Here is a 26,213-nt window from a genome sequence, read left to right on the forward strand (position 1 = left end):
CACGAGCTCTGGGCTCTGAATGGCGCCTCTTCCACTAATCAGAAAAACTTTAGAGCCGGCAGGGTCTTTAAAGATCATTATTTTATACCCTCAGTTTACAGGTAAGAACCTGAGGCCCAGAGAGTGTAAGTGACCTGTTGAAGGTCCGGAGCTCTCCAGACACCGCTGCAGGATCTTTCCCCAACTTCACTATTGTGGAGGCTGCTTTCTATATGCCATTCTCTTCTTCCTACGACTCTCACAAAAATAATTTCGAGGTTTTTAGAAAGATTACTGGAAAATCTCGGGGCTTATGAGATGTTTTATTTCCTTTCTTAACCCCTTTTCCTTGCTTCCGATGCGTCCCCAGACGTCCGCGGAGCCGCTGGAAGAGGCAGCGGGCAGGGGCCAAGCTCTTTCTCGGGGAGAGACGGGTGGTGGCCCCAGCTGACCACTTCCCGCGGCCAAAGGCCCCGGCCTGGATCATCCTCGGGCTCCTGGGCCGCGTGATGCAGCCCAAAAAAGGTGCAGCATCGCACGTGTCCCTGCCAGCGTCCGCGCCTCGCGCGTCCAGGCCTCGCGCGCCGCCGCCCAATCGCCGCTGCCGCCTGGCGCTCGGGTCGCGTCCGCCGGTCGCAGGGAGACTGGTGCCCGGGAGCCGCGCCGCCCGCTGCCATGCGGTTCCGCTTCGGGGTGGTGGTGCCGCCCGCGGTGGCCGGGGCCGGGCCGGAGCTGCTGGTCGTGGGGTCTCGGCCTGAGCTGGGGCGCTGGGAGCCGCGCGGGGCGGTGCGCCTGAAGCCGGCGGGCACGGCAGCGGGCGCTGGGACACTGGCGCTGCAGGAACCGGGCCTGTGGCTCGGGGAGGTGGAGCTGGCGGCCGAGGAGGTGGCGCAGGATGGGGCGGAGCCGGGCCGCGTGGACACGTTCTGGTACAAGTTCCTGAAGCGCGAGCCGGGAGGAGAGCTCTCCTGGGAAGGTACTGGGAGCTGCGCCGGCCTGCATCCCGGCCTCGGCCTTGGCCTTGGCCTCGGCCTCGGCCTGGGGCGGGCCCCACAGTCCCCGCCGCGACTTCCCGGGCGCTTTGCCCGGCGCTCGGGCTTCACAAGCTGTCTGAACTCCCCGGGCGCCCTGGGCTGACCCTTCTCTGTCCGCCCAGCTGTCGCCCCAGCCGCGCCTCCCGCACCCAACAGGTTCGCTAGATGGAGGCTGGGTTTCTGGGTTTCTGTCCTCCCGCCCCTTCGGTCTTTGCTCCTCCGACCTCTTTCCCACAAACACAGGACCCGGTTCGGGCCTCGGTCCCCCTCGCCCTCCGCGTCCTCCCTGCGCGGGTTCCCGGTCTGCCAGGTCCCCCGCCGCTCCTGGGTTCGCTCCTGAACTCTGCCTTGACTGTTTTTGTGCCCTCATTTTCTTGCCCCGATTCACTAAAAAATGACCCAACCAGTGAAGCTACCCTTTTCGCTAATCCTAAACTGCAACGTGCTATCTCTAGTGTATTATTTTTTTCTTCTTTTCGATTTGAGAATGAACTACTGGAAAAACGTTGAGCGTTTCTCTTTTTGATTTTTTTTAAAGCCCCGAATATATGACAGTTGAGATATGCTCTGATTTCTTAAAATATAAAAACAATACATGCTGGCTGTAAAAAATCAAAAACAAAAGCAAAAAATGTACAAAGTAAAAACTTGTGTCCTCCACACACCCTAAGTCCACTGCACACAGACCAATATATGACATGTATCTATCTCACACATAAATTGGTTAATATATTATTCTCTATCCTGCTTTTTCTTGCTCTGTAAAGGTTGCGGATACCTTTTAGTGCCACTCGTATAAATGTATATTTCATTTTTTAAATGGCAACGAAATATTCTGCATTTACCAATGTGCATTTAGGTTGTTTTCTGTCTTCCTCTGTTATAAACAGTAATAGCTTAATTGGAAATCTGTGTATAAAGTTATCTTTGAGCATTTGGGAATGTTCCTGTATGGTAGATTCTGAGAAGTGAAACTGTTAGGTCAAAGCGTGGCCATATTTTACATTCCAGTAAGGACTACCAAATTATTCCCTGAAAACTTTATGCCAGTGTAGAATCCTGCCCGCGATGTGTGAATTTAGACAGTCCTTTCTTTAAATGAAATGTGCAAAGTTGGGGATTGGAGTATGTGTGGCTCAGTAGTTGTCTAAAGTGGATGAAATGTCTCTGTGGAAGTTTATATGACAAAAATGGGCCACTTAGCCCATAATGATGTGGAATCAAAGAATCTGCAAAGAGCATGAGTGTTCTGTAATATGTTTATATATATATTTTTTCCTTGTTCCTCTTTGTACCCCGCTGAGTTTCATGGTCTGGTGACGTTTATTGTCTTTTTGTATTACGATGCCAGGACTGAAAGGTACTCTCATCAATTATGCCCTTCTTTACAGGATATTACTATTATTAATAGTATTATATAATTATTTTTCATAATAAAGTAATATCTGATCATTTTAATAAAAATTAGGATGGTAAAAAAGAAAGATTCTTCCCTTTCCCCAGTCTCTCTCCTTTTCTATTTTTAGTTTTTCTGATATTCCTCCCAAAGTTCTGAATAATTTGCTTATATTGCTATTTCTTAATATATCAAGTTGAATTTTTCTGTTTTTAGATTTTCTGAGTTACCATACAAGTTATATATTACATTTAAATTAAAATTAGACAATATCTATTGACAGCTGCTGTATACCCATTAAATTAACCATCATACTTGCTGTGAAATATGAGGAATTTAGCTCAAGTTCATTATCTCTCTCCTCCCTGCTGGTTTTTATATTATTATTTTATACTGCATATATGTAGTTTATTGTTGACTTTCTATTATATAGAAATTTCTGTACTATGCTTCTGTTACATAGAAAGTTACTCCTATGTAAAAGGATAAGAAAAATAACTCACCTACACATTCCTCCCCTTCTCCTTACTTTGGTTAATCATCATTTCTACATTAAGTTCTATTAACATATAATTTGTATTCTGTTTTATAATTGTTGCTGTGCCTTCTTGTTTGAGGTGGATAGGTTGATTCTAAGAACTGTAAGTTAACAAAGAGCATCACGAGGCGCAGCATAGCCTATTTTGTTTGTTTGTTTGTTTTTTTGCGGTACGCGGGCCTGTCACTGCTGCGGCCTCTCCAGTTGCGGAGCACAGGCTCCGGACGCGCAGCCTCAGCGGCCATGGCTCATGGGCCCAGACGCTCCGCGGCGTGTGGGATCTTCCCGGACTGGGGCACGAGCCCGCGTCCCCTACATTGGCAGGCGGACTCTCAACCACTGCGCCAGGGAAGCCCGCATAGCCTATTTTTAAGAGCAAGGATTCTAGAGCCAGAATGGCTTCACCAACCAGTGTGTGACCTTGGGCAAGTCACTTTACTGTGCTGTTGTTGAAAGGACTAAACTGGCTAATAAATCTAAAGAGCTTAGAATAAGACATATATTAAGTGTTAAATAAGTGTTTGTTATTGTTACTATTATGATTAGGAAATAATTAGTGTGGAACTAAGTAGTTCAGTTGCACTCATTAAAAGTTTGGAAATATAATTCTGTGACATGAAACCTGTGTACCAGGAGGAAAAGCTCTCTTCTCTTACACTGTAAATCATGCTCAGATTTTTATTTAAAGTGATACCAGAGCTCATTTTACTTTATGTTTGGGTGGCCATGTTCTACACCTTGTTTCAAACTTTCTAGTTACTTTTTAAAAACAGAAACAGCACGTTGATCATCAAAATTTCCTAGCTTAAATGCAGTATTGGATGAATGCAAATTCCTCACTTTTTGAAAACATTCTTTTCCTTGAAGAATTGGGATTTTTGTTCCAATTTTCACTAATATATAGCTTTCTGAGCACAGCTGAGACTTTTATTTTTGTTGTTTTTAATTGAACTCCGATGTGTGTTGCATTGTTAAGGATTCCAAATCTTCCACTTTCTTGAATGTCTTAATCATTTCATTGGATTGTATCCTCAAATAATTTTTTTTGGTATTTTTTTATACTTTTTTTTTCACACACACACCCTGTATTTTATTTTTACAAGAGATAAACTGACACCAAACATTGTAAATGGATGGCCACAACAAAAGCAACAATGATTGCAATTACCAAACACGAAACACACTCACACTATGTCATAATATTGACATTCAGTCCAGTAATCCTCCACTGTAACAGCTCCTTTACTTTGCAGTGAAAATTGATTTGTATATTTTTTGTCTCTGAGTCTTTGTGGGATTTTTTTTTTATTCAAACAGAAAGTCACAAAAATTATAATCATCCTCATCAGTTCACTCAGTCCCATGTAATTAATTTTTTTTCATCTTGATCTTTTGTTAGCACTTTTATAAATTCATCAGTTTTCCATTAGAGTTCTGAAAATGCTTATTCATTCAGTTCAGCAGTATAGTCAGTTACCAGAAACCTGTACTTGTCAGAGTCTTTTCCATGAATTCCTTGAAGATGAAACCCTTTTATAGGAATATATTTGCAAAAGCATCAGAGTACACCCAGAACTGTCTGCAAATGACAAAAGACTTCAAAATGACCATGGTTAAAGATTTGATGAAAGTTCATAATAATGCAATTGACAAGGAAATTTAGTTATTTCTGAGAAACATATTTTAAAGTAATAACGAGAATAATGACTTATAACATTATACCAGAACATATAAGATTTTTAGAAATTTCATGTAATGTCTGAAACATTTATATTAACATATTTCCATACAAATAACCCAAAGAAAATTTAGTATTAGTTGTTTTTGTTTGTTTTTTTATACTGCAGGTTCTTATTAGTCATCAATTTTATACACATCAGTGTATACATGTCAATCCCAATCGCCCAATTCAGCACACCACCATCCCCACCCCACCACGGTTTTCCCCCCTTGGCGTCCATATGTTTGTTCTCTACATCTGTGTCTCAACTTCTGCCCTGCAAACCAGTTCATCTGTACCATTGTTCTAGGTTCCACATACATGCGTTAATATATGATATTTGTTTTTCCCTTTCTGACTTACTTCACTCTGTATGACAGTCTCTAGATCCATCCACGTCTCAACAAATGACTCAATTTCATTCCGATTTATGGCTGAGTAATATTCCATTGTATATATGTACCACAACTTGTTTATTCATTCGTCTGCCGATGGGCATTTAGGTTGCTTCCATGACCTGGCTATTGTAAATAGTACTGCAATGAACATTGGGGTGCATGTGTCTTTTTGAATTATGGTTTTCTCTGGGTATATGCCCAGTAGTGGGATTGCTGGATCATATGGTAATTCTAGTTTTAGTTTTTTAAGGAACCTCCATACTGTTCTCCATAGTGGCTGCATCAATTTACAGTCCCACCAGCAGTGCAAGAGGGTTCCCTTTTCTCCACACCCTCTCTAGCATTTGTTGTTTGTAGATTTTCTGATGATGCCCATTCTAACTGGTGTGAGCTGATACCTCATTGTAGTTTTGATTTGCATTTCTCTAATAATTAGTGATGTTGAGCATCTTTCATGTGCTTCTTGGCCATCTGTATGTCTTCTTTGGAGAAATGTCTATTTAGGTCTTCTGCCCAGTTTTGGATTGGGTTGTTTGTTTCTTTAATATTGAGCTGCATGAGCTGTTTATATATTTTTGAGATTAATCCTTTGTCCATTGATTCGTTTGCAAATATTTTCTCCCATTCTGAGGGCTGTCTTTTGGTCTCATTTATGGTTTCCTTTGCTGTGAAAAGGCTTTGAAGTTTCATTAGGTCCCATTTGTTTATTTTTGTTTTTACTTCTATTACTCTAGGAGGTGGATCAAAAAAGATCTTGCTGTGATTTATGTCAAAGAGTGTTCTTCCTGTGTTTTCCTCTAAGAGTTTTATAGTGTCTGGTCTTACATTTAGGTCTCAAATCCATTTTGAGTTTATTTTTGTGTATGGTGTTAGGGAGTGTTCTAATTTCATTCTTTTATATGTAGCTGTCCAGTTTTCCCAGCACCACTTATTAAAGAGACTGTCTTCTCCATTGTATATCTTTGCCTCCTTTGTCATAGATTAGTTGACCATAGGTGCGTGGGTTTATCTCTGGGCTTTCTATCTTGTTCCATTGATCTATGTTTCTGTTTTTGTGCCAGTACCATATTGTCTTGCTTACTGTAGCTTTGTAGCATAGTCTGAAGTCAGGGAGTCTGATTCCTCCAGCTCCGTGTTTTTCCCTCAAGACTGCTTTGGCTATTCAGGGTCTTTTGTGTCTCCATACAAATTTTAAGATGATGTTTTCTAGTTCCTTAAAAACTGCCATTGGTAAGTTGATAGGGATTGCATTGGATCTGTAGATTGCTTTGGGTAGTATAGTCATTTTCACAATATTGATTCTTCCAATCCAAGAACATGGTATATCTCTCCATCTGTTGGTATCATCTTTAATTTCTTTCATCAGTGTCTTATAGTTTTCTGCATACAGGTCTTTTGTCTCCCTAGGTAGGTTTATTCCTAGGTATTTTATTCTTTTTGTTGCAGTGGTAAATGGGAGTGTTTCCAGAATTTCTCCTTCAGATTTTTCATTATTAGTGTATAGGAATGCAAGAGATTCTGTGCATTAATTTTGTATCCTGCTACTTTACCAAATTCATTGACTAGCTCTAGTAGTTTTCTGGTATCATCTTTAGGATTCTCTATGTATAGTATCATGTCCTCTGCAAACAGTGACAGTTTTACTTCTTCTTTTCCAATTTGTATTCCTTTTGTTTCTTTTTCTTCTCTTACAGCCGTGGCTAGGACTTCCAAAACTATGCTGAATAATTTTGGTGAGAGTGGACATCCTTGTCTTGTTCCTGATCTTAGAGGAAATGCTTTCAGTTTTTCATCACTGCGAATGATGTTTGCTGTGGGTTTGTCATATATGGCCTTTATTATGTTGAGGTAGGTTCCCTCTATGCCCACTTTCTGGAGAGTTTTTATCATAAATGGGCGTTGAATTTTGTGAAAAGCTTTTCTACATCTATTGAGATGATCATATGGTTTTTCTTCTTCAGTTTATTAATATGGTGTATCACATTGATTGATCACATTGATTGATTTGCATATATTGAATTTGCACATATTGCATCCCTGGGATAAATCCCACTTGATCGTGGTGTATGATCCTTTTAATGTGTTGTTGGATTCTGTCTGCTAGTATTTTATTGAGGATTTTTGCATCTATATTCATCAGTGATATTGGTCTGTAATTTTCTTTTTTTTGTAGAAAAAAAGAAAATTTCTTTTTGTTTTTATTTTTTTGTAGAAAAAAGAAAATTTCTTTTTCTTTATCTGGTTTTGGTATCAGGGTGATGGTGGCCTTGTAGAATGAGTTTGAGAGTGTTCCTTCCTCTGCAATTTTTTGGAAGAGTTTGAGAAGGATGGATGTTAGCTCTTCTCTAAATGTTTGGTAGAATTCACCTGTGAAGCCATCTGGTCCTGGACTTTTTTTTGTTGGAAGGTTTTTTTTTTTTGCGGTACGCGGGCCTCTCACTTCTGTGGCCTCTCCCGTTGCGGAGCACAGGCTCCGGACGTGCAGGCTAAGCGGCCATGGGTCACAGGCCCAGCCACTCCACAGCATGTGGGATATTCCCGGGCCGAGGCACAAACCTGCGTCCCCTGCATCGGCAGGCGGACTCTCAACCACTGCACCACAAGGGAAGCCCTTGTTGGAAGATTTTTAATCACAGTTGCAATTTCATTACTTGTGCTTGGTCTGTTCGTATTTTCTGTTCCTTCCTGGTTCAGTCTTGGAAGGTTATACCTTTCTAAGAATGTGTCCATTTCTTCCAGGTTGTCCATTTTATTGGCATAGAGTTGCTTGTAGTAATCTCTCATGATCCTTTATATTTCTGCTATGTCAGTTGTTACTTGTCCTTTTTCATTTCTAATTTTATTGATTTGAGTCCTCTCCCTCTTTTTCTTGATGAGTCTGGCTAATGATTTATCAATTTTGTTTGTCTTCTCAAAGAACAAACTTTCAGTTTTATTGATCTTTGCTATTGTTTTCTTTGTTTCTATTTCATTTATTTCTGCTCTGATCTTTATGATTTCTTTCCTTCTGCTAACTTTGGGTTTTGTTTGTTCTTCTTTCTCTAGTTCCTTTAGGTGTAAGTTTAGATTATTTACTTGAGATTTTTCTTGTTTCTTGTGGTAGGCTTGTATAGCTATAAACTTCCCTCTTAGAACTACTTTTGCTACATCCCATAGGTTTTGGAACGTCGTGTTTTCATTGTCATTTGTCTCTAGGTATTTTTTGATTTCCTCTTTGATTTCTTCAGTGATCTCTAGGTTATTTAGTAACGTATTGTTTAGCCTCCATGTGCTTGTGTTTTTTATGTTTTTTTCCCTGTAATTCGTTTCTAATCTCATAGCGTTGTGGTCAGAAAAGATGCTTGATATGATTTCAATTCTCTTAAATTTACTGAGGCTTGATTGTGACCCAAGAAGCGATCTATCCTGGAGAATGTTCCGTGAGCACTTCAGAAGAAAATGTAATCTGCTGCTTTTGGATGGAATGTCCTATAAATAACAATTAAATCTATCTGGTCAATTGTGTCATTTAAAGCTTCTGTTTCCTTATTTATTTTCATTTTGGATGATCTGTCCATTGGTATAAGTGAGGTGTTAAAGTCCCCCACTATTACTATGTTACTGTCTATTTCCTCTTTTATAGCTGTTAGCAGTTGCCTTATGTATTGAGGTGCTCCTATGTCGTATGCATATATATTTATAATTGTTATATCTTCTTCTTGGATTGATCCCTTGATCATTTTGTAGTGTCCTTCCTTGTCTCTTGTAACATTCCTTATTTTAACATGTATTTTATCTGATATGAGTATTGCTACTCCAGCTTTCTTTTGATTTCCATTTGCATGGAATATCTTTTTCCATCCCCTCACTTTCAGTCTGTATGTGTTCCTAGGTCTGAAGTGGGTCTCTTGTAGACAGCATATATATGGGTCTTGTTTTTGTATCCATTCAGCAAACCTGTGTCTTTTGGTTGGAGCATTTAATCCATTAACATTTAAGGTAATTATCCATATGTATGTTGCTATTACCATTTTTTGTAACATCTTTATTGGAGTATAATTGCTTTACAATGGTGTGTTAGTTTCTACTTTATAACAGAGTGAATCAGATGTACACATACATATATCCCCATATCTCTTCCCTCTTGCCTCTCCCTCCCACCCTCCCTATCCCAGCCCTCTAGGTGGTCACAAAGCACCGAGCTGATCTCCCTGTGCTATGCAGCTGCTTCCCACTAGCTATCTGTTTTACATTTGGTAGTGTACATATGTCCGTGCCACTCTCTCACTTCATCCCAGCTTACCCTTCCCACTACCTGTGCCCTCAAGTCCATTCTCTACGTCTGCATCTTTATTCCTGTTCTGCCCCTAGGTTCTTCATAACCGTTTTTTTTGTTTGTTTGTTTTTTAGATTCCATGTATATGTGTTAGCATATGGTATTTGGTTTTTTCTTTCTAACTTACTTCACTCTGTATGACAGACTCTAGCTCCATCCACCTATCTACAAGTAACTCAATTTCATTTCTTTTTATGGCTGAGTAATATTCCATTGTATATATGTGCCACATCTTCTTTATCCATTCATCTGTTGATGGAAACATATGTTGATTCTGTGTCCTGGCTATTGTAAATAGAGCTGCAATGAACATTGTGGTACATGGCTCTTTCTGAAGAGTTTTCTCAGTGGGATGCCCAGTAGTGGGATTGCTGGCACACATGGTAATTCTATTCTTAGTTTTTTAAGGAACCTCCATAATGTTCTCCGTAGTGGCTGTATCGATTTACCTTCCCACCAACAGTGCAAGAAGGTTCCCTTTTCTCCACACCCTCTCCAGCATTTATTGTTTGTAGACTTTTTGATGATGGCCATTCTGACTGGTGTAAGGTGATTCCTCATTTTACTTTTGATTTGCATTTCTCTAATGATTAATGATGTTGAGTTCATCTGTTTGTTAGGAATCTGTATATCTTCTTTGGAGAAATGTCTATTTAGGTCTTCTACCCATTTTTGGATTGGGTTGTTTGTTTTTTTGATATTGAGCTGCATGAACTGCTTGTAAGTTTTGGAGATTAATCCTTTGTCATTACTTCATTTGCAAATATTTTCTCCCATTCTGAGCGTTGTCTTTCCATCTTGTTTATGTTTTGCTTTGCTGTGCAAAAGATTTTAAGTTTCATTAGGTCCCATTTGTTTATTTTTGTTTTTATTTCCATTTCTCTAGGAGGTGGGTCAAAAAGCATCTTGCTGTGATATGTCATAGTGTGTTCTGGCTATGTTTACCTCTAAGAGTTTTATAGTGTCTGTCCTCAAATTTAGGTCATTAATCCATTTTGAGTTTATTTTTCTGAATGGTATTAGGGAGTGTTCTAATTTCATTCTTCTACATGTAGCTGTCCAGTTTTCCCAGAACAATTTATTGAAGAGGCTGTCTTTTCTCCATTGTATGTTCTTGCCTCCTTTATCAAAAATAAGGTAACCATATGTGCATGGGTTTACCTCTGGGCTTTCTATCCTGTTCCACTGATCTATATTTCTGTTTTTGTGCCAGTACCATACTGTCTTGATTACTGTAGCTTTGTAGTATTGTCTGAAGTCCAGAAACCTGATTCCTCCGGCTCTGTTTTTCTTTCTCAAGATTGCTTTGGCCTTTTGGGGTCTTTTGTGTTTCCATACAAATTGTGAAATTTTTTGTTCTAGTTCTGTGAAAAATGCCAGTGGTGGTTTGATAGGTATTGCATTGAATCTGTAGATTGCTTTGGGTAGGATAGTCATTTTCACAATGTTGATTCTTCCAATCCAAGAACATGGTATATCTCTCCATCTATTTATATCATCTTTAATTTCTTTCAGCAGTGTCCTGTACTTTTCTGCATACAGGTCTTTTGTCCTCTTAGGTAGGTTTATTCCTAGGTATTTTATTCTTTTTGTTGCAGTGGTAAATGGGAGTGTTTCCTGAATTTCTCTTTCCGATTTTTCATCATTAGTGTATAGTAATGCAAGAGATTTCTGTGCATTAATTTTGTATCCTGCTACTTTACCAAATTCATTGATTAGCTCTAGTAGTTTTCTGGTGGCATCTTTAGGATTCTCTATGTATAGTATCATGTCATCTGGAAACAGTGACAGCTTTACTTCTTTTCCAGTTTGGATTCCTTTTATTTCTTTTCTTCTCTGACTGCTGTGGCTAAGACTTCCAAAACTATGTTGAGTAATAGTAGTGTAGTGGACAACCTTGTCTTTTTCCTAATCTTAGAGGAAATGGCTTCAGTTTTTTACCTTTGAAAACGATGTTGACTGTGGGTTTGTCATATATGGCCTTTATTATGTTGAGAGAAATTCCCTTTATGCCTACTCCCTGTAGGCTTTTTATCATAAATGGGTTTTGAATTTTGTCGAAAGCTTTTTCTGCATCTATTGAGATCATCATATGGTTTTTCTCCTTCAGTTTGTTAATATGGTGTATCACATTGATTGATTTGTGTATATTGAAGAATCCTTGCATTCCTGGGATAAACCCCACTTGATCATGGTGTATGATCCTTTTAATGTGCTGTTGGATTCTGTTTATTTGTATTTGGTTGAGGATTTTTGCATCTATGCTCATTAGTGATATTGGCCTGTAGTTTTCTTTCTTTGTGACATCTTTGGTTTTGGTATCAGGATGATGGTGGCCTCTTAGAATGAGTTTGGGAGTCTTCCTCCCTCTGCTATATTTTGGAAGAGTTTGTGAAGGATAGGTGTTAGCTCTTCTCTAAATATTTGATAGAATTCGCCTGTGAAGCCATCTGGTCCTGGGCTTTTGTTTGTTGGAAGATTTTTAATCGCAGTCTCAATTTCAGTGCTTGTGATTGGTCTGTTTATATTTTCTATTTCTTCCTGGTTCAGTCTTGGCAGGTTGTGCTTTTCTAAGAATGTGTCCATTTCTTCCAGGTTGTGCATTTTATTGGCATAGAGTTGCTTGTAGTAATCTCTCATGGTCTTTTGTATTTCGGCTATGTCAGTTGTTATTTCTCCTTTTTCATTTCTAATTTTATTGATTTGAGTCTTCTCCCTTTTTCTTGATGAGTCTGGCTAATGGTTTATCAATTCTGTTTCTCTTCTCAGAGAACCAGCTTTTAATTTTATTGATCTTTGCTATTGTTTCCTTCATTTCTTTTTCATTTATTTCTGCTCTGATCTTTATGATTTCTTTCCCTCTGCTAACTTTGGGTATTTTTGTTCTTCTTTCTCTAATTGCTTTAGGTGTAAAGTTAGGTTGTTTATTTTAGATGTTTCTTGTTTCTTGAGGTAAGATTGTATTGCTATAAACATTCTGCTTAGAACTGCTTTTGCTGCATCCCATAGGATTAGGGTCATCATGTTTTTGTTGTCATTTGTTTTTAGGTATTTTTTGATTTCCTCTTTGATTTCTTAAGTGAGCTCTTGGGCATTTAGTAGTGTATTGTTTAGCCTCCATGTGTTTGTATTTTTTACAGATATATTCCTGTAATTGATATCTAGTCTCATAGCATTGTGGTTGGAAAAGATATTTGATACGATTTCAATTTTCTTAAATTTATTAAGGCTTGATTTGTGACCCAAGATATGATCTATCCTGGTGAATGTTCCACAAGCACTTGAGAAGACAGTGTATTCTGTTGTTTTTGGATGGAATGTCCTATAAGTATCAATTAAGTCCATCTTGTTTTATGTATCATTTAAAGCTTGTGTTTCCTTATTTATTTTCATTTTTGATGATCTTTCCATTGGTGAAAGTGGGGTGTTAAAGTCCCCTACTATGATTGTGTTACTGTCGATTTCCTCTTTTATGGCTGTTAGCGTTTGCCTTATGTATTGAGGTGCTCCTGTGTTGGGTGTATAATATTTACAATTGTTATATCGTCTTCTTGGATTGATCCCTTGTTCCTTATGTAGTGTCCTTCTTTGCCTCTTGTAATAGTCTTTATTTTAAAATCTGTTTTGTCTGATATGAGAATTGCTACTCCAGCTTTCTTCTGATTTCCATTTGCATGGGAAAGTTTTTTCCATCCCCTTACTTTCAGTCTGTATGTGCTCCTAGGTCTGAAGTGGGTCTCTTGTAGATAGCATATATCTGGGTCTTGTTTTTATATCCATTCAACCAGTCTATTTCTTTTGGTGGGAGCATTTAATGCATTTGCATTTAAGGTAATTATCGATATGTATGTTCCTATTACTATTTTCTTAATTGTTTTCCATTTGTTATTGTAGGTCTTTCCCTTCTCTTGTGTCCTGCCTAGAGAAGTTCCTTTAGCATTTGTTGTAAAGCTGGTTTGGTGGTGCTGAATTCTCTTAGCTTTTGCTTGTCTGTGAAGCTTTTAATTTCTCCTCCGAAACTGAATGAGATCCTTGCTGGGTAGAGTAATCTTGGTTGTAGGTTTTTCCCTTTCTTCACTTTAAATACGTCCTGCCACTCCCTTCTGGCTTGCAGAGTTTTTGCTGAAAGATCAGCTGTTAACCTTATGGGGATTCCCTTGTATGTTATTTGTTGTTTTTCTCTTGCTGCTTTTAATATTTTTTCTTTGTATTTAATTTTTGATAGTTTGATTAATGTGTTGTGACATATTTCTTCTTGGATTTATCCTCTATGGGACTCTCTGTGCTTCCTGGCCTTGATTATCCTTTCCCATATTAGGGAAGTTTTGAACTATAATCTCTTCAGATATTTTCTCAGTCCCTTTCTTTTTCTCTTCTTCTTCTGGGACCCCTATAATTCAAATGTTGGTGTGCTTAATGTTGTCCCAGACGTCTCTGAGACTGTCCTCAATTCTTTTCATTCTTTTTTCTTTATTCTGCTCTGTGGTAGTTATTTCCACTATTTTATGTTCCAGGTCACTTATCCGTTTTTCTGCCTCAGTTATTCTGCTATTGATTCGTTCTAGAGAATTTTTAATTTCATTTACTGTGTTTGTTCATCATTGTTTGTTTGCTCTTTAGTTCTTCTAGGTTCTTTTTAAACGTTTCTTGTATTTTCTTTATTCTATTTCCAAGCTGTTGGATCATCTTTATTATCATTACTCTGAATTCTTTTTCAGGTAAACTGCCTCTTTCCTCTTCATTTGTTTGTTGTGATGGGTTTTTACCTTGCTTCTTAATCTGCTGTGTGTTTCTCTGTCTTCTCATTTTGCTTCACTTACTGTGTTTGGGGTCTCCTTTTTGCAGGCTGCAGGTTCGTAGTTCCTGTTGTTTTTGGTTTCTACCCCCAGTGGCTAATGTTGCGTTTTGTAGGCTTCCTGGTGGAGGGGACTGGTGCCTGTGTTCTGGTGGATGAGGCTGAATCTTGTCTTTCTGATGGGCAGGACCACGTCCGGTGGTGTGTTTTGGGGTGCCTGTGACCTTACTATGATTTTAGGCAGCCTCTCTGCTAATGGGTGGGGTTGTGTTCCTGTCTTGCTAATTGTTTGGCATAGGGTGTCCAGCACTGTAGCTTGCTCGTTGTTGGGTGGAGCTGGGTCTTAGCATTGAGATGGAGATATCTGGGAGAGCTTTCGCCGTTTGATATTACGTGGAGCCTGGAGGTCTCTGGTGGACCAGTGTCCTGAACTCGGCCTTCCACCTCTGAGGCACAGGCCTGGGACACCCAGCCAGAGCACCAAGACCCTGTTGACCACATGGTTCAGAAGAAAAGGGAGAAAAGAAGAAAGAAAGAAAGAAAGAAAGAAAGAGTAAATAAATAAAATAAAGTTATTAAAAGAAAAAAATTATTAAACTCTAAAATTATTTTTAAAATATTAAGAAGTAATAAAAAAGAATAAAAAAGAAAGAAAGAAAGAACAACAAAACCAAAAAACATATCCACCAGTGATAACAAGCGCTAAAAAGTGTACTAAAAAAAAAAGCAACAACAAAAAAACGACGGACAGACAGAACCCTAGGACAAATGGTAAAAGCAAAGGTATACAGACAAAATCACACAAAGAAGTTTACACATACACACTCACAAAAAAGCAAAAAAGGAAAAAATATATATATAAAAAAAAGGAAGAGAGCAACCAAATCAATAAACAAATCTACCAATGGTAATAAATTCTACATGCTAAACTATGGTAAACATAAAATCAGAAACAAATTAGATGCAGAAAGCAAGGTTAAGTCTACAGTTGCTCCCAAAGTCCACCGCCTCAGTTTTGGGATGATTTGTTGTCTATTCAGGTATTCCACAGATGCAGGGTACATCAAGTTGACTGTGGAGGTTTAATCCGCTGCTCCTGAGGCTGCTGGGAGAGATTTCCCTTTCTCTTCTTTGTTCACACAGCTCCCAGGGGCTCAGCTTTGGATTTGGCCCTGCCTCTGCGTGTAGGTCGCCTGAGGGCATCTGTTCTTTGCTCAGACAGGATGGGGTTAAAGGAGCAGCTGATTAGGGGGCTCTGGCTCACTCAGGCTGGGGGGAGGGAGGGGTATGGAATGCGGGGCTTCCCCCTCCCCCCATCTCCATCAGTGAAGCGGCTTCCTTGTGTGTGGAAAGTTTTCCTCCTGCACGGCTCCCTCCCAGAGGTGCAGGTCCCATCCCTGTTCTTTTGTCTCTGGTTTTTCTTTTTTCTTTTGCCCTTCCCAGGTACTTGGGGAGTTTTTTTGCCTTTTGGGAAGTCTGAGGTCTTCTTCCAGCATTCAGTAGGTGTTCTGTAGGAGTTGTTCCACATATAGATATATTTCTGTTGTATTTGTGGGGAGGAAGGTGATGTCCATGTCTTACTCCTCTGCCATCTTGAACATCTCCCCTCAAATAATTTTGAAGAAACAGTAAGTGGGTGATAAAATATCTGAGTCTTTATTTATTTATTTATTTATTTATTTTGCTGTACGCAGGCCTCTCACTGTTGTGGCCTCTTCCGTTGCGGAGCACAGGCTCCGGACGTGCAGGCTCAGTGTCCATGGCTCACGGGCCCAGCCGCTCCATGGCATGTGGGATCTTCCCGGACCAGGGCACGAACCCGTGTCCCCTGCATCAGCAGGTGGACTCTCAACCACTGCACCACCAGGGAAGCCCTCTGAGTCTTTAAATGCCTGAAAAGGTCTTTCTTTTGATTTCACACTTGATTAGTCATCTGGTATTCCAGTCTCAAAATAATTTTCCCTTTGAAGGAACTGCCACAGTACCTTCTAGCACCTGTTGTAGCTGATATTTCTGATGTCAAACTAAGCCCATTTCTTTGTAGGCACTTTTTTTCCCTCTTTTGAAGTTTTAACACTTCTCCTTACACTATTTTACCAGGAGGTATCTGAGTTTGTTTTTGTTGTTGTTCTTGTGACTTGACAATTGGTTGGTTGTTTTGATTCCAGGAATTGTTTTTTTCAACTCATGGAAATTTTCTATTATTCCTTTATTTCCTCCTCTCTGTTTTCTCTCTTCTTTTGTCTGAAATGTCTGTTAGCCATATATTGTACCTTCTGCTTTTATGGGAGTATCTCTTAACTTTTCTCCTGTATTTTCCATCTTTTGTTTGAATAGATTTCCCTGGCTGTGTTTCCAGATCACTGTTTGGTTTTTAATACTAACCATTCCATCATTTACTTCCTACACTGTATTTTTGAAATTTTTGGCAATTGTATTTTTAATCTCCCACCTTTTTTTCTGTTATTCTCTGATTTCTTTTTTTCCAGAGCTGATTGTTCTTCTTGTATGGATAATTTATACTTGAATCTTTCTGAGGACATCAAATAGAATTGATTAAAAGTTGTTTTTGTCTTGCATTAACTTTTTTTTTTCCCTCTCTGTAGTCAATTTTTTTTTAATGCTAAGGGTTTTCCTCAAGTATCTGGTAATTCCTAGGTGACCATTGATTTTTATGAATAAAGGTTATGTTGATTTGTACAGGCAGCTGTGCTGGTTCCCTGTTGAAGTTGCTTATGTTTATCCAAAATCTTCTCTAAATGGGAGGACACTCATGGGCTACCATGTAATCTGGCAGATTTTGTGGAGGGAAGGTTTCTTCACTTAGGGTTAATGGTTGAGGATCTAGCAGGCTCCAGGTCCTTATCATTAGCAAAGTAAAGAAACAGAACAAACAAAAACTTGACTATAGGAAGAGATATTTCTGTCTGTTTTATTCCTGAATGGTGTTGCCTTTTTCTCTCATCTTCAGGTATGTCATTGGGTCCATAGATGTCTCAAGATCTGTTCTGTTCAGATATCTAGCCCCTATACCCACACTAGGGCCCTTTCCAGGAAAGCCATTCTCTACTGTGTTTACAACACACTTATTTCATGTTAGGGGTAAGGTGGGGTGGAAGGAGGCAGGTGGGAAACCTTTCCTTCAACTCTTTTCCAGGTTGGCATCTCTCTATTTGTTACGTCTCCTCTTATAAGTCTTCCCTAACTACCTTCTTATTCTTTCTCACAGCACCTGTTTCTTTCCTTATATCTCTTATTATAGTTTAAAATTGCATTAGTTATGTTGGCTTGGACTCTGATTGTAAGTAATAGAAACTGAGTATGAACATGCCTATAAAAGAAATATTATTAACTCATATAACCAAATTAAAGAAGCATGGGGTCCAACCTCTTTCCTCACCTGCCCTCTAGTCTTCTCTCTCTTCCCTGTGCATTTGCCTTACTCAGGAACTTCATTTTCTGAAGCTAACTGACTCTGTCAAGCTAGATTCCCCGCACAGAGCTCCGGGCTTACATACTTAGAACCAGAGAAGAAAAATATAATCTTCCCTGCCAGCTCTAGTTAGAAAAATCTGGGGGAAAGACTGAAATTCACCTTGTTGTAACCAATCATTCTTGCCAAGGAAGTGGGAGTACAGTGATGAGCATTTCCAACAACAAACACTTCCTGGAGTTGGGAGGAGGAACTGCCCCTCCCCCCCGCTGCCCCAGAAAGCATGTACTGTTTCAGAGGCAGATTGGAATGCAGTGGGCCACAGGTTAACAGAAAACACAACAAGCCCTTGCTTTAAAAAATAAGGGTTTGTTTTTCTGCTGTAAAAAGTTCATTGGTGGGTGGCAGTGGAAATGGGCCATAGCTCATGGATGTCAGGTGAGGTGTCATTGCATTTTCTTGGCTTTTCCCTCAAGGCAGCAGCTGCTGCTCTAATCATCACATATGCATTCAGTGGAACATGGGAGGAGTGGGAAGGATGGAAATGTCAGCTGTGGGTATCCCCATTTATCTAGAAAACATTAACTTTGCCAGGATTCTCCCCACCCCTCAACATACATACAGGTATACCTTGTTTTATTGTACTTCACTGTATTGAACTTTGCAGATATTACAATTTTTTTTTCTTAAATTGAAGGTTTGTGGCAACCTTGTGTTGAGTAAGTCTTTAGGTGCCATTTTTCAACAGCATTTGCTCACTTCATGTCTCTGTGTCACATTTTGGTAATTCTTGCAATATTTCAAACTTTTTCATTATCATTATATTTTTTCTGGTGACCTGTAGTCAGTGATCTTTGATATTACTATTGTAATTGTTTTAGGGTGCCACTGACAGTGCCCATATAAGACAGCAAACAATGCTTAATGGATAAATGTTTGTGTTCTGTTCCACTGACCTGGCCATCCTCCCCTACCTTAACCCTCTCAGGCCTCCCTATTCCTTGGGACACAGCAGTATTGAAATTAATCCAGTTACTAACCCTACAATGGCCTGGAAGCGTTCCAATAAAAGGAAGAGACACATTTCTCATTTTAAATCAAAAGCTAGAAATGATTAAACTTAATGAGGAGGCCATGTTGAAAGCCAAGACAGGCCAAAAGCTAGGCCTCTTGCATCAGTTAGTCAGGTTGTGAATGCAAAGGAAAAGTTCTTGAAGGAAATGAAAAATGCTACTCCAGTGAACACATGCATTTTAAGATAGCGAAAGAGCCTTATTGCTGAAACAAAGAAAGTTTTTGTGGTTTGGATAAATCAAACCAGCCACAATATTCCCTTAAGCCAAAGCCTAATCCAGAGAAAGGCCCTCACTCTCTTCACTTCATTGAAGACTGAGAGAGGTGAGGAAGCTGCAGAAGAAAAGTTTGAAGTTAGCAGAAGTTGGTTCATGAGATTTGAAGAAATACGCCACCTCCATCACGTAAAAGTGCAAGGTGAGCAACAAGTGCTGATGGAGAAGATGCAGCAAGTTATCCAGAGACCTAAGAAGATAATTAATGAAGGTGGCTACACTAAATCAGATTTTCAGTGTAGCCTTCTATTGGAAGAAGATGCCATCTAGGACTTTCATAGCTAGAGAGGAGAAGTCAATGCTTGGCTTCAAATCTTCAAAAGACAGACTGACTCTTTTGCTAGGGGTTATTGCAGCAGGTGACTTGAAATTGAAGCCAATGCTCATTTACCATTCTGAAAATCCTAGGGACCTTAAGAATTATGCTAAAATGACTCTGCCTGTGCTCTATATATGGAACAAGAAACCCTGGATGACAGCACATTTGTTTACAACATAGTTTATGGAATATATTAAGCCCACTCTTGAGACATACTGCTCAGAAAAAAAGATTTCTTTCAAAATATTACTGCTCATTGACAATGCACCTTGGTTACCCAAGAGCTCCAATGGCGATGTAAAATGAGGTTAATGTTTTCATGCCTGCAAACACAACATCCATTCTGTAGCCTATGGATCAAGGAGTAATTTTGACTTTCAAGTCTTATTATTTAAGAAATACAATTCATAAGGCTATAGCTACTGTAGATAGTGATTCCTCTGATGGATCTGGGCAAAGTCAATTGCAAACCTTCTGGGAAGGATTCACCACTCTAGATGCCATTAAGAACATTTGTGATTCATGGGAAGAGGTAAAAATATCAACATTAACAGCAGTTTGGAAGAAGTTGATTCCAAACCCCGTGGATGACTTTGAAAGGTTCAAGACTTCAGTGGAGGAAGTAAATGCAAATGTGGTGGAAATAACAAGAGAACTAGAATTAGAAGTGGAACCTGAAGATGTGACTGAATTGCTGCAATCTCATGTTAAAACTTTCACGATGAGGAGTTATTTCTTATGGATAAACAAAGAAAGTGGTTTCCTGAGATAGAATCTGCTCCTGGTGAAGATTGTTGAACTGACAACAAAAGATTTAGAATATTACATAAACTTAATTGATAAAGCAGCAGCAGGGCTTGAGAGGATTGGCTCCAATTTTGAAAGAAGTTGTGTTATGGGTAAAATGCTATCAAACAGCACTGTATGCTACAGAAAAATTGTTCATGAAAGGAAGAGTCAATTGATGTGAGAAATTTCACTGTTGTCTTATTTTAAGAAATTGCCACAGTCACCCCAGCCTTCAGCAACCACCGCCCTGATCAGTCAGCAGCCATCCTCATCGAGGCAAGACCCTCCACCAGCACAAAGATTATGACTCGCTGAAGACACAGATGATGGTCAGCATTTTTTAGCAATAAAGTATTTTTAAGTTAAGGTATTTAAATTGTTTTTTAAGATATAATACTAATTGCACACTTAATAGACTACAACATAGGGTAAACATAACTTTATATGCACTGGACAATAAAAAAATTCATGTGATTTGCTTTATTGTGATATTTACTTTATTTTGATAGTCTGGAACTGAATTGGCAGTGTCTCTGAGGTATGCCAATACTTCTTTTCATGTTTAGAATTGGACAGAACGGTTGTGCTGGGCTACCTCTACTGCAGAAGAGACTGGAAAAGTACATTATTTAGCCTAGCACATTGCTGCCCTGAGGAAAATTAGGATTCTATTTACCAAGAATAAGGAGAAATGATTTTAGGGAGGCAATTAACAATGTCTGCTACATTTTAAACAAAAGATATCAACTACAATATTTATTTGTTTAATGTATACCTTCCCACCAGACTGTGAGCTCTATGAGGGTAGGGACTATGTCTGCTTTATTCACTCTTTTATATCCTGCAATTGTAATTGGCACATAGTAGCTGCTCAATAAATATTGGTTGAATGAGTGAAGCACAAACAGAAAGATCAAAGTTTTTCTTAAGTATCTATCATGTGCTAATTACTTCTTAGGTGCTTTCAACTAAATTACCCTTTGTTCTCCCCAACTACGCTGTGAGGAGGAAGAAATTCAATTGCCTCTTACACAGATGAAGAGACCGAGGCTTTCTGCAGGGTCTAATCTACAATCTGCTATTAACCTCATCCAGTGAAATTTTTTTTCAGATATTGTATTCTTCTTCTCTGAAAGTTTCATTCATACTCTTTTGCATATTTTCCTTTTGTTCTTATTTAGTTTATGTTTTTCTTTAAATTCTTGGCCACATTGAAATTATAGCTAGAGTCCATATCTTCTAGTCCCCTTATATTTGTTTTATATTTGGGTCTGATTTCTACTGACTAATTTTCCTATTAGTTTTTAATAATACTTCTCTGCTTCTTTTCATGCCTTTCCCCCAATATAATGGAGCTTTATTTGTGGATTTTATTTTTACACATTTTGGACCATACTGCATGTATTTTTAAAATGTTAACTGTATTTGGAATGATTTTAGCTTCACAGAAAAGTTGCAAAGATAGGGCAGAGTTCCCATACACTCCCCACCCACTCTTCTATTGTTAACGTTTTATATTAGTATAGTATACCTGTCAAAATTAATTAACCAGTGTTGATACATCATTATTAACTAGGGTCTATACTTCATTCAGGTTTTTTTTTTAAACATACCTTTCCTCTTCCAGGATCCTATCCACAATACCACATTATGTTTTAGTCATCATGGCTGTGTTGGTTTCTCAGATTTCAGTTGTTTTTGAGATGACCTTGACAGTTTTAAGGAACTCATCAAGTATTTTGTAGAATGCTCCTCAACTGGAATTTTTATGGTGTTCTTCTCATGATTAGACTGGGGTTGTGGGCTTTTGGGAAGAAGATCATAGATGTAAATTGCCTTTCTTATCATATCAAGGGTACATACTTTGAACATGATTTACCACTGTTGATATTCACCTTGATCACCTGGCTGAGGTAAGTTGTCTATTAATCTTCTCCCCTGTAAAGTTACTCTTTCCCCCTCTTTTTCAATACTGTACTCTTCGGAAAGAATTCATTATGCACAACCTACAGTTTAGAAGTGAGGAGTTATGCTCCACCCCCTTAAGGATGGGCTATCCTCATAAATTATTTGGGATCCATCTGCATACAGGATTTGTCTCCTCCAATTATTTATTCAATCCCTTTGATTTTGGTATGGCTTCATAGATATTTATTTTATACTTTGGGTTATAATCTCAGTATTTATTTTTTTATTGAGGGACAATTGACATTTAACATTATATTAGTTTCAAGTATACAATATAATGATTCAATATTTGTATATATTGCAAAATGATCACCACAGTAAGTCTAGTTAACATTTGTCACCATACATAGTTACAAAATTTATTTATCTTGTGATGAGAGCTTTTAAGATCTGCTCTCTTAGTAACTTTCAGATATGCAATATGGTATCATTAACTATAGTCACCATGCTGTACATTACATCCCCATGACTTGTTTATTTTATAACTGGAATTTTGACCTCCTTCATCCATTTTGCCCACCCTCCCATCCATCTGCTACCCCCACCTCTAGTATTTTATTTATTTTTTTGCTCAGTTTGATCCAGCTTTGGCCACTGAGAGCTGTTTCAGTGGCTCCAGTGGCTCTTTGAGCTGCTCGCATCATTGTGTATGTGGTTTGTTTCTTCAACTTGAGCACTTCCTTACTTTCTGGTACTGCAAAGTACTCCAGGCTCATCTTTTGTATTTCCTGCCCTCATGCTAAATCAGCCATTTTTCCAAAGAGCTCCGGTTTGTTTTATTGTAGAATGGTATTAGAAACCAAGATCTGGGCACTGAGTACGCTCCTTGCTTCTGGGGTATTGCTGCTTGTAGGCCCTCTTAGCCAACAGAACAAAGAAATATGTATGTGTATATATGGGGAACAGATATACAGTTTGTAATATAAAGTTTTATGGGTTTTGACAAATGCACAGTTGTATATCATCCACCATTATAATATCATATAAAATAGTTTCAAAATTCCCTTGTCTTTTGTCTATTCAAGCCTCCCCCGTCCTTAAACTTCTGGTAGCCACTGATCTGTTTACCATCTCTATAGTTTTGCTTCTTCCAGAATGTCAAATAATTAGAATCATTCAGTGTGTAGGCTTTTCAGAGTGGCTTCTTTCACTTAGTAATATGCATTTAGGATCTACCCATGTCTCTCTGTGGCTCGTTAGATGATTTGTTTTTATTGCTGCATAATATTCCATTTTGTGGGTGCATCATAGTTTGTTTATCCATTGTCTTACTGAAGGATATCTTGGTTGCTTCCAGGGTTGGTGATTATGAATAAAGCTGCTATAAACATTGATGTGCAAGTTTTTTTTTTTTTTTGGTGTCTTTTCTTTCACATTTTTAAAAATTGAACTATAGTTGATTTAAAATGCTGTGTTAGTTTCTGGTATACAGCAAAGTGATTCAGCTATATATATATATATATATATATATATATATATATATATATATATATATATGGATATATGGATATATATATATTCTTTTTCATATTATTTTCCATTATGGTTTATTACAGGATATTGAATTATTGAATATATTGATAGTTTCCTGTTCCATAAAATAGGACCTTGTTGTTTATCCATTCTATATATAATAGTTTGCAATTGATGTGCAAGTTTTTACATAAACCTGAAGTTTTCAGATCAGTTGGATAAATACCTAGGAGTGGATTTGCTGGATCATATGATAAGACTATATTTATCATTGTAATAAACTGCCAAACCATCATCCAAAGTGGCCATAGCATTTTTCATTCCCACCAGCAATAAATGAGAGTTTCTGTTGCTCCACATTCTCATCAGGTGGTTTTGTTCATTTTGGGGGTTTTAACTATTCTAATAGGTGTGTCGTGGTATCTTGCTGCTTTAATTTGCAGTGCTCTAAAAATAAATTATGTTGAGCATCTTTGTATATACTTATTTGCCATCTGTGTAACTTCTTTAATTGGATGTCTGCTCAGTTCTTTATTTTTTAGTTGGGTTGTTTGTTTTCTTATTACTGATTTTTAAGAATTCTTTGTGTATCTCAGATACAAACTCTTAAGAGATATGTTATTTGCAAACATTTCCTCCCAGTCTATGACTTGTCTTTTTATTCTCTCAACAGTGTCTTTTATAACGTAAAACTTTTAATTTTAATAGAGTCCCATTTACCATGTTTTTCTTTCATGGATTGTGCTTGTGGTTTTGAATAAACAACTCTTCCCCAAATCCAAGGTCATCTAGATTTTCTCATATGTTATCTTCTAGAAGTTTTGTAATTTTGCATTTTATATGTAGGTCTATAATCCATTTTGTGTTACTTTTTATATGTGGTGTAAAGTCTGTATCTAGGTCTTTTTTTTTTCCACGTATAGGTGTCCAATTTTTCCAGCACCATTTGTTGAAAATACTGTTCTGTCTATTTTGAATTGCCTTAATCAAAAATAGGTTGACTAGATTTGCATAGGTCTATTTCTTGGCTCTTTATTTGGTTCCACTAATCTGTGTCTATTCTCGCACCAGTGACACACCGTGTGGATTACTGTAGCTTAATACTAATCTTGAAATAGTGTAGTGTGTGTCCCCCAAGTTTGTTCCTCTTCAGTATCATGTTGGCTTTTCTTGGTCTTTTGCCTTTTCGTATACATTTTAGAATCGATTTGTTGAATCTACAAAATGACTTGCTGTAATTTTGATTAGGGTTGCATTGAATCTATAGATCAAGTTCAGAAGAATTGACATATTAATACTATAGAGTTTTTCAATCTGTGAACATAGCTCCATTTAATTAGGTCTTTGATTTCTTTTATCAGTGTTTTGTAGTTTCCATATACAGATCCAGTACATGTTTCATTAGATTTATACGTAAGTTTTTTTAAATGAGGAGGGGTGCTATTTTTAATGGTGTATTTAAAATTTTTTCAGTTTTAAATTTCAATTGTTCATTGATGGTATATAGGAAATCAACTTTTATATATCTCTTGATTTTTGTTTGGATTGTAGACATTGTAGTTTTACATTGTTTCAAAGAAAGTTTGGGATTTTTTTTATAGCAGTTAAGTTATTGTTCCTTCTGAGGTTTAATTTGAAGGTTTATAAGAGCATAACTGCAGTAGCTTTTACTGTAGGGCTAGTTTAGCCCCACTACTAAGCAATGATCCTTCTGTGTTCTCTGCTGGATGCTTCACATATTAAACAAGATCTTCCCACTCTATCTGGTGGAAACTCAAATGTTTCCCAGTTCTGTGTGAGCTCTGCCAATTCTTTGGCTTACAATTTTCAGAAATTGTTCTTTTCTTGTCATTTGTTCTTTGTGTGGCTCTGTCAAATATCAACTTATGCATCCACAGATAGGCATGAAACCAAAGAATCTAAGAGACCTTTATGAAGATTTTTAAAAATTAATTTATTTGTTTTTATTTTTGGCTGTGTTGGGTCTTCGTTGCTGCGCACAGGCTTTCTCTAGTTGAGGTGAGCGGGGGCTACTCTTTGATGAGGCGCGCGGGCTTCTCACTGCGGTGGCTTCTCTTGTTGCAGAGCACGGGCTCTAGGCACGCAGGCTTCAGTAGTTGTAGCACTCGGGCTCAGTAGTTGTGGCTCGTGGGCTCTAGAGCGCAGGCTCAGTAGTTGTGGCGCAGGGGCTTAGTTGCTCTGCGGCATGTGGGATCTTCCCGGGCCAGGGATCGAACCTGTGTCCCCTTCATTGGCAGGCAGATTCTTAACCATTGTGCCACCAGGGAAGCCCGAGACCTTTATGAAGATTTATGGACCTCTTTGTATGGCTTTCTCATCTCTAGAATTTGACCCTACAAATTTTAGTTACTTCATTCTCCCAAATTTGTATTTCTAGTTCCTCGACCAGTGACACTGTTGGGTTCTCTTTGGGATTCCATCCCTGTGTCATGGTTCAGAAATTCTCTATAGGCAGAAATCTGTGGCATTCATACTGTTCACTTTGTTTTTCTTTTCTCAGAGATTTCACTCCTGCACTGCCTTTTGTTCAACATCTCAAAACCATTGTTTCATATATTTTGCCATTTTTCTAGTTGTTGCTTTTATAGGCAGGAGAAGTCTCTGACTGATTTTTAAAAGTTTACTGTTAGATATTTTTATAGCATATTATTAAAAATTTTGTGAAATGGCAATTCCTGATTTTGTT

General features: G+C 38.3%; 1 protein-coding gene across 6 annotated transcripts in view; it reads left to right on the forward strand.

The window, feature by feature from the left end:
* Positions 1-26,213, forward strand: part of EPM2A (EPM2A glucan phosphatase, laforin) — a 202,871-nt gene that overhangs the window by 54,031 nt on the left and 122,627 nt on the right. For 3 of the 6 annotated variants that reach the window (XM_060029837.1, XM_060029841.1, XM_060029835.1), the window contains exon 1: positions 328-955. The exons of 1 other annotated variant lie outside the window; for it this stretch is intronic. In XM_060029837.1, coding sequence (XP_059885820.1) covers positions 655-955 — 301 coding nt within the window. In that variant the 5' untranslated portion in view covers positions 328-654. 2 more of the 6 variants (XM_060029839.1, XM_060029838.1) reach the window with 2 other exon arrangements.

The sequence above is a fragment of the Delphinus delphis genome, chromosome 14, assembly GCF_949987515.2.
Source record: "Delphinus delphis chromosome 14, mDelDel1.2, whole genome shotgun sequence".
Classification (NCBI taxonomy): domain Eukaryota; kingdom Metazoa; phylum Chordata; class Mammalia; order Artiodactyla; family Delphinidae; genus Delphinus; species Delphinus delphis.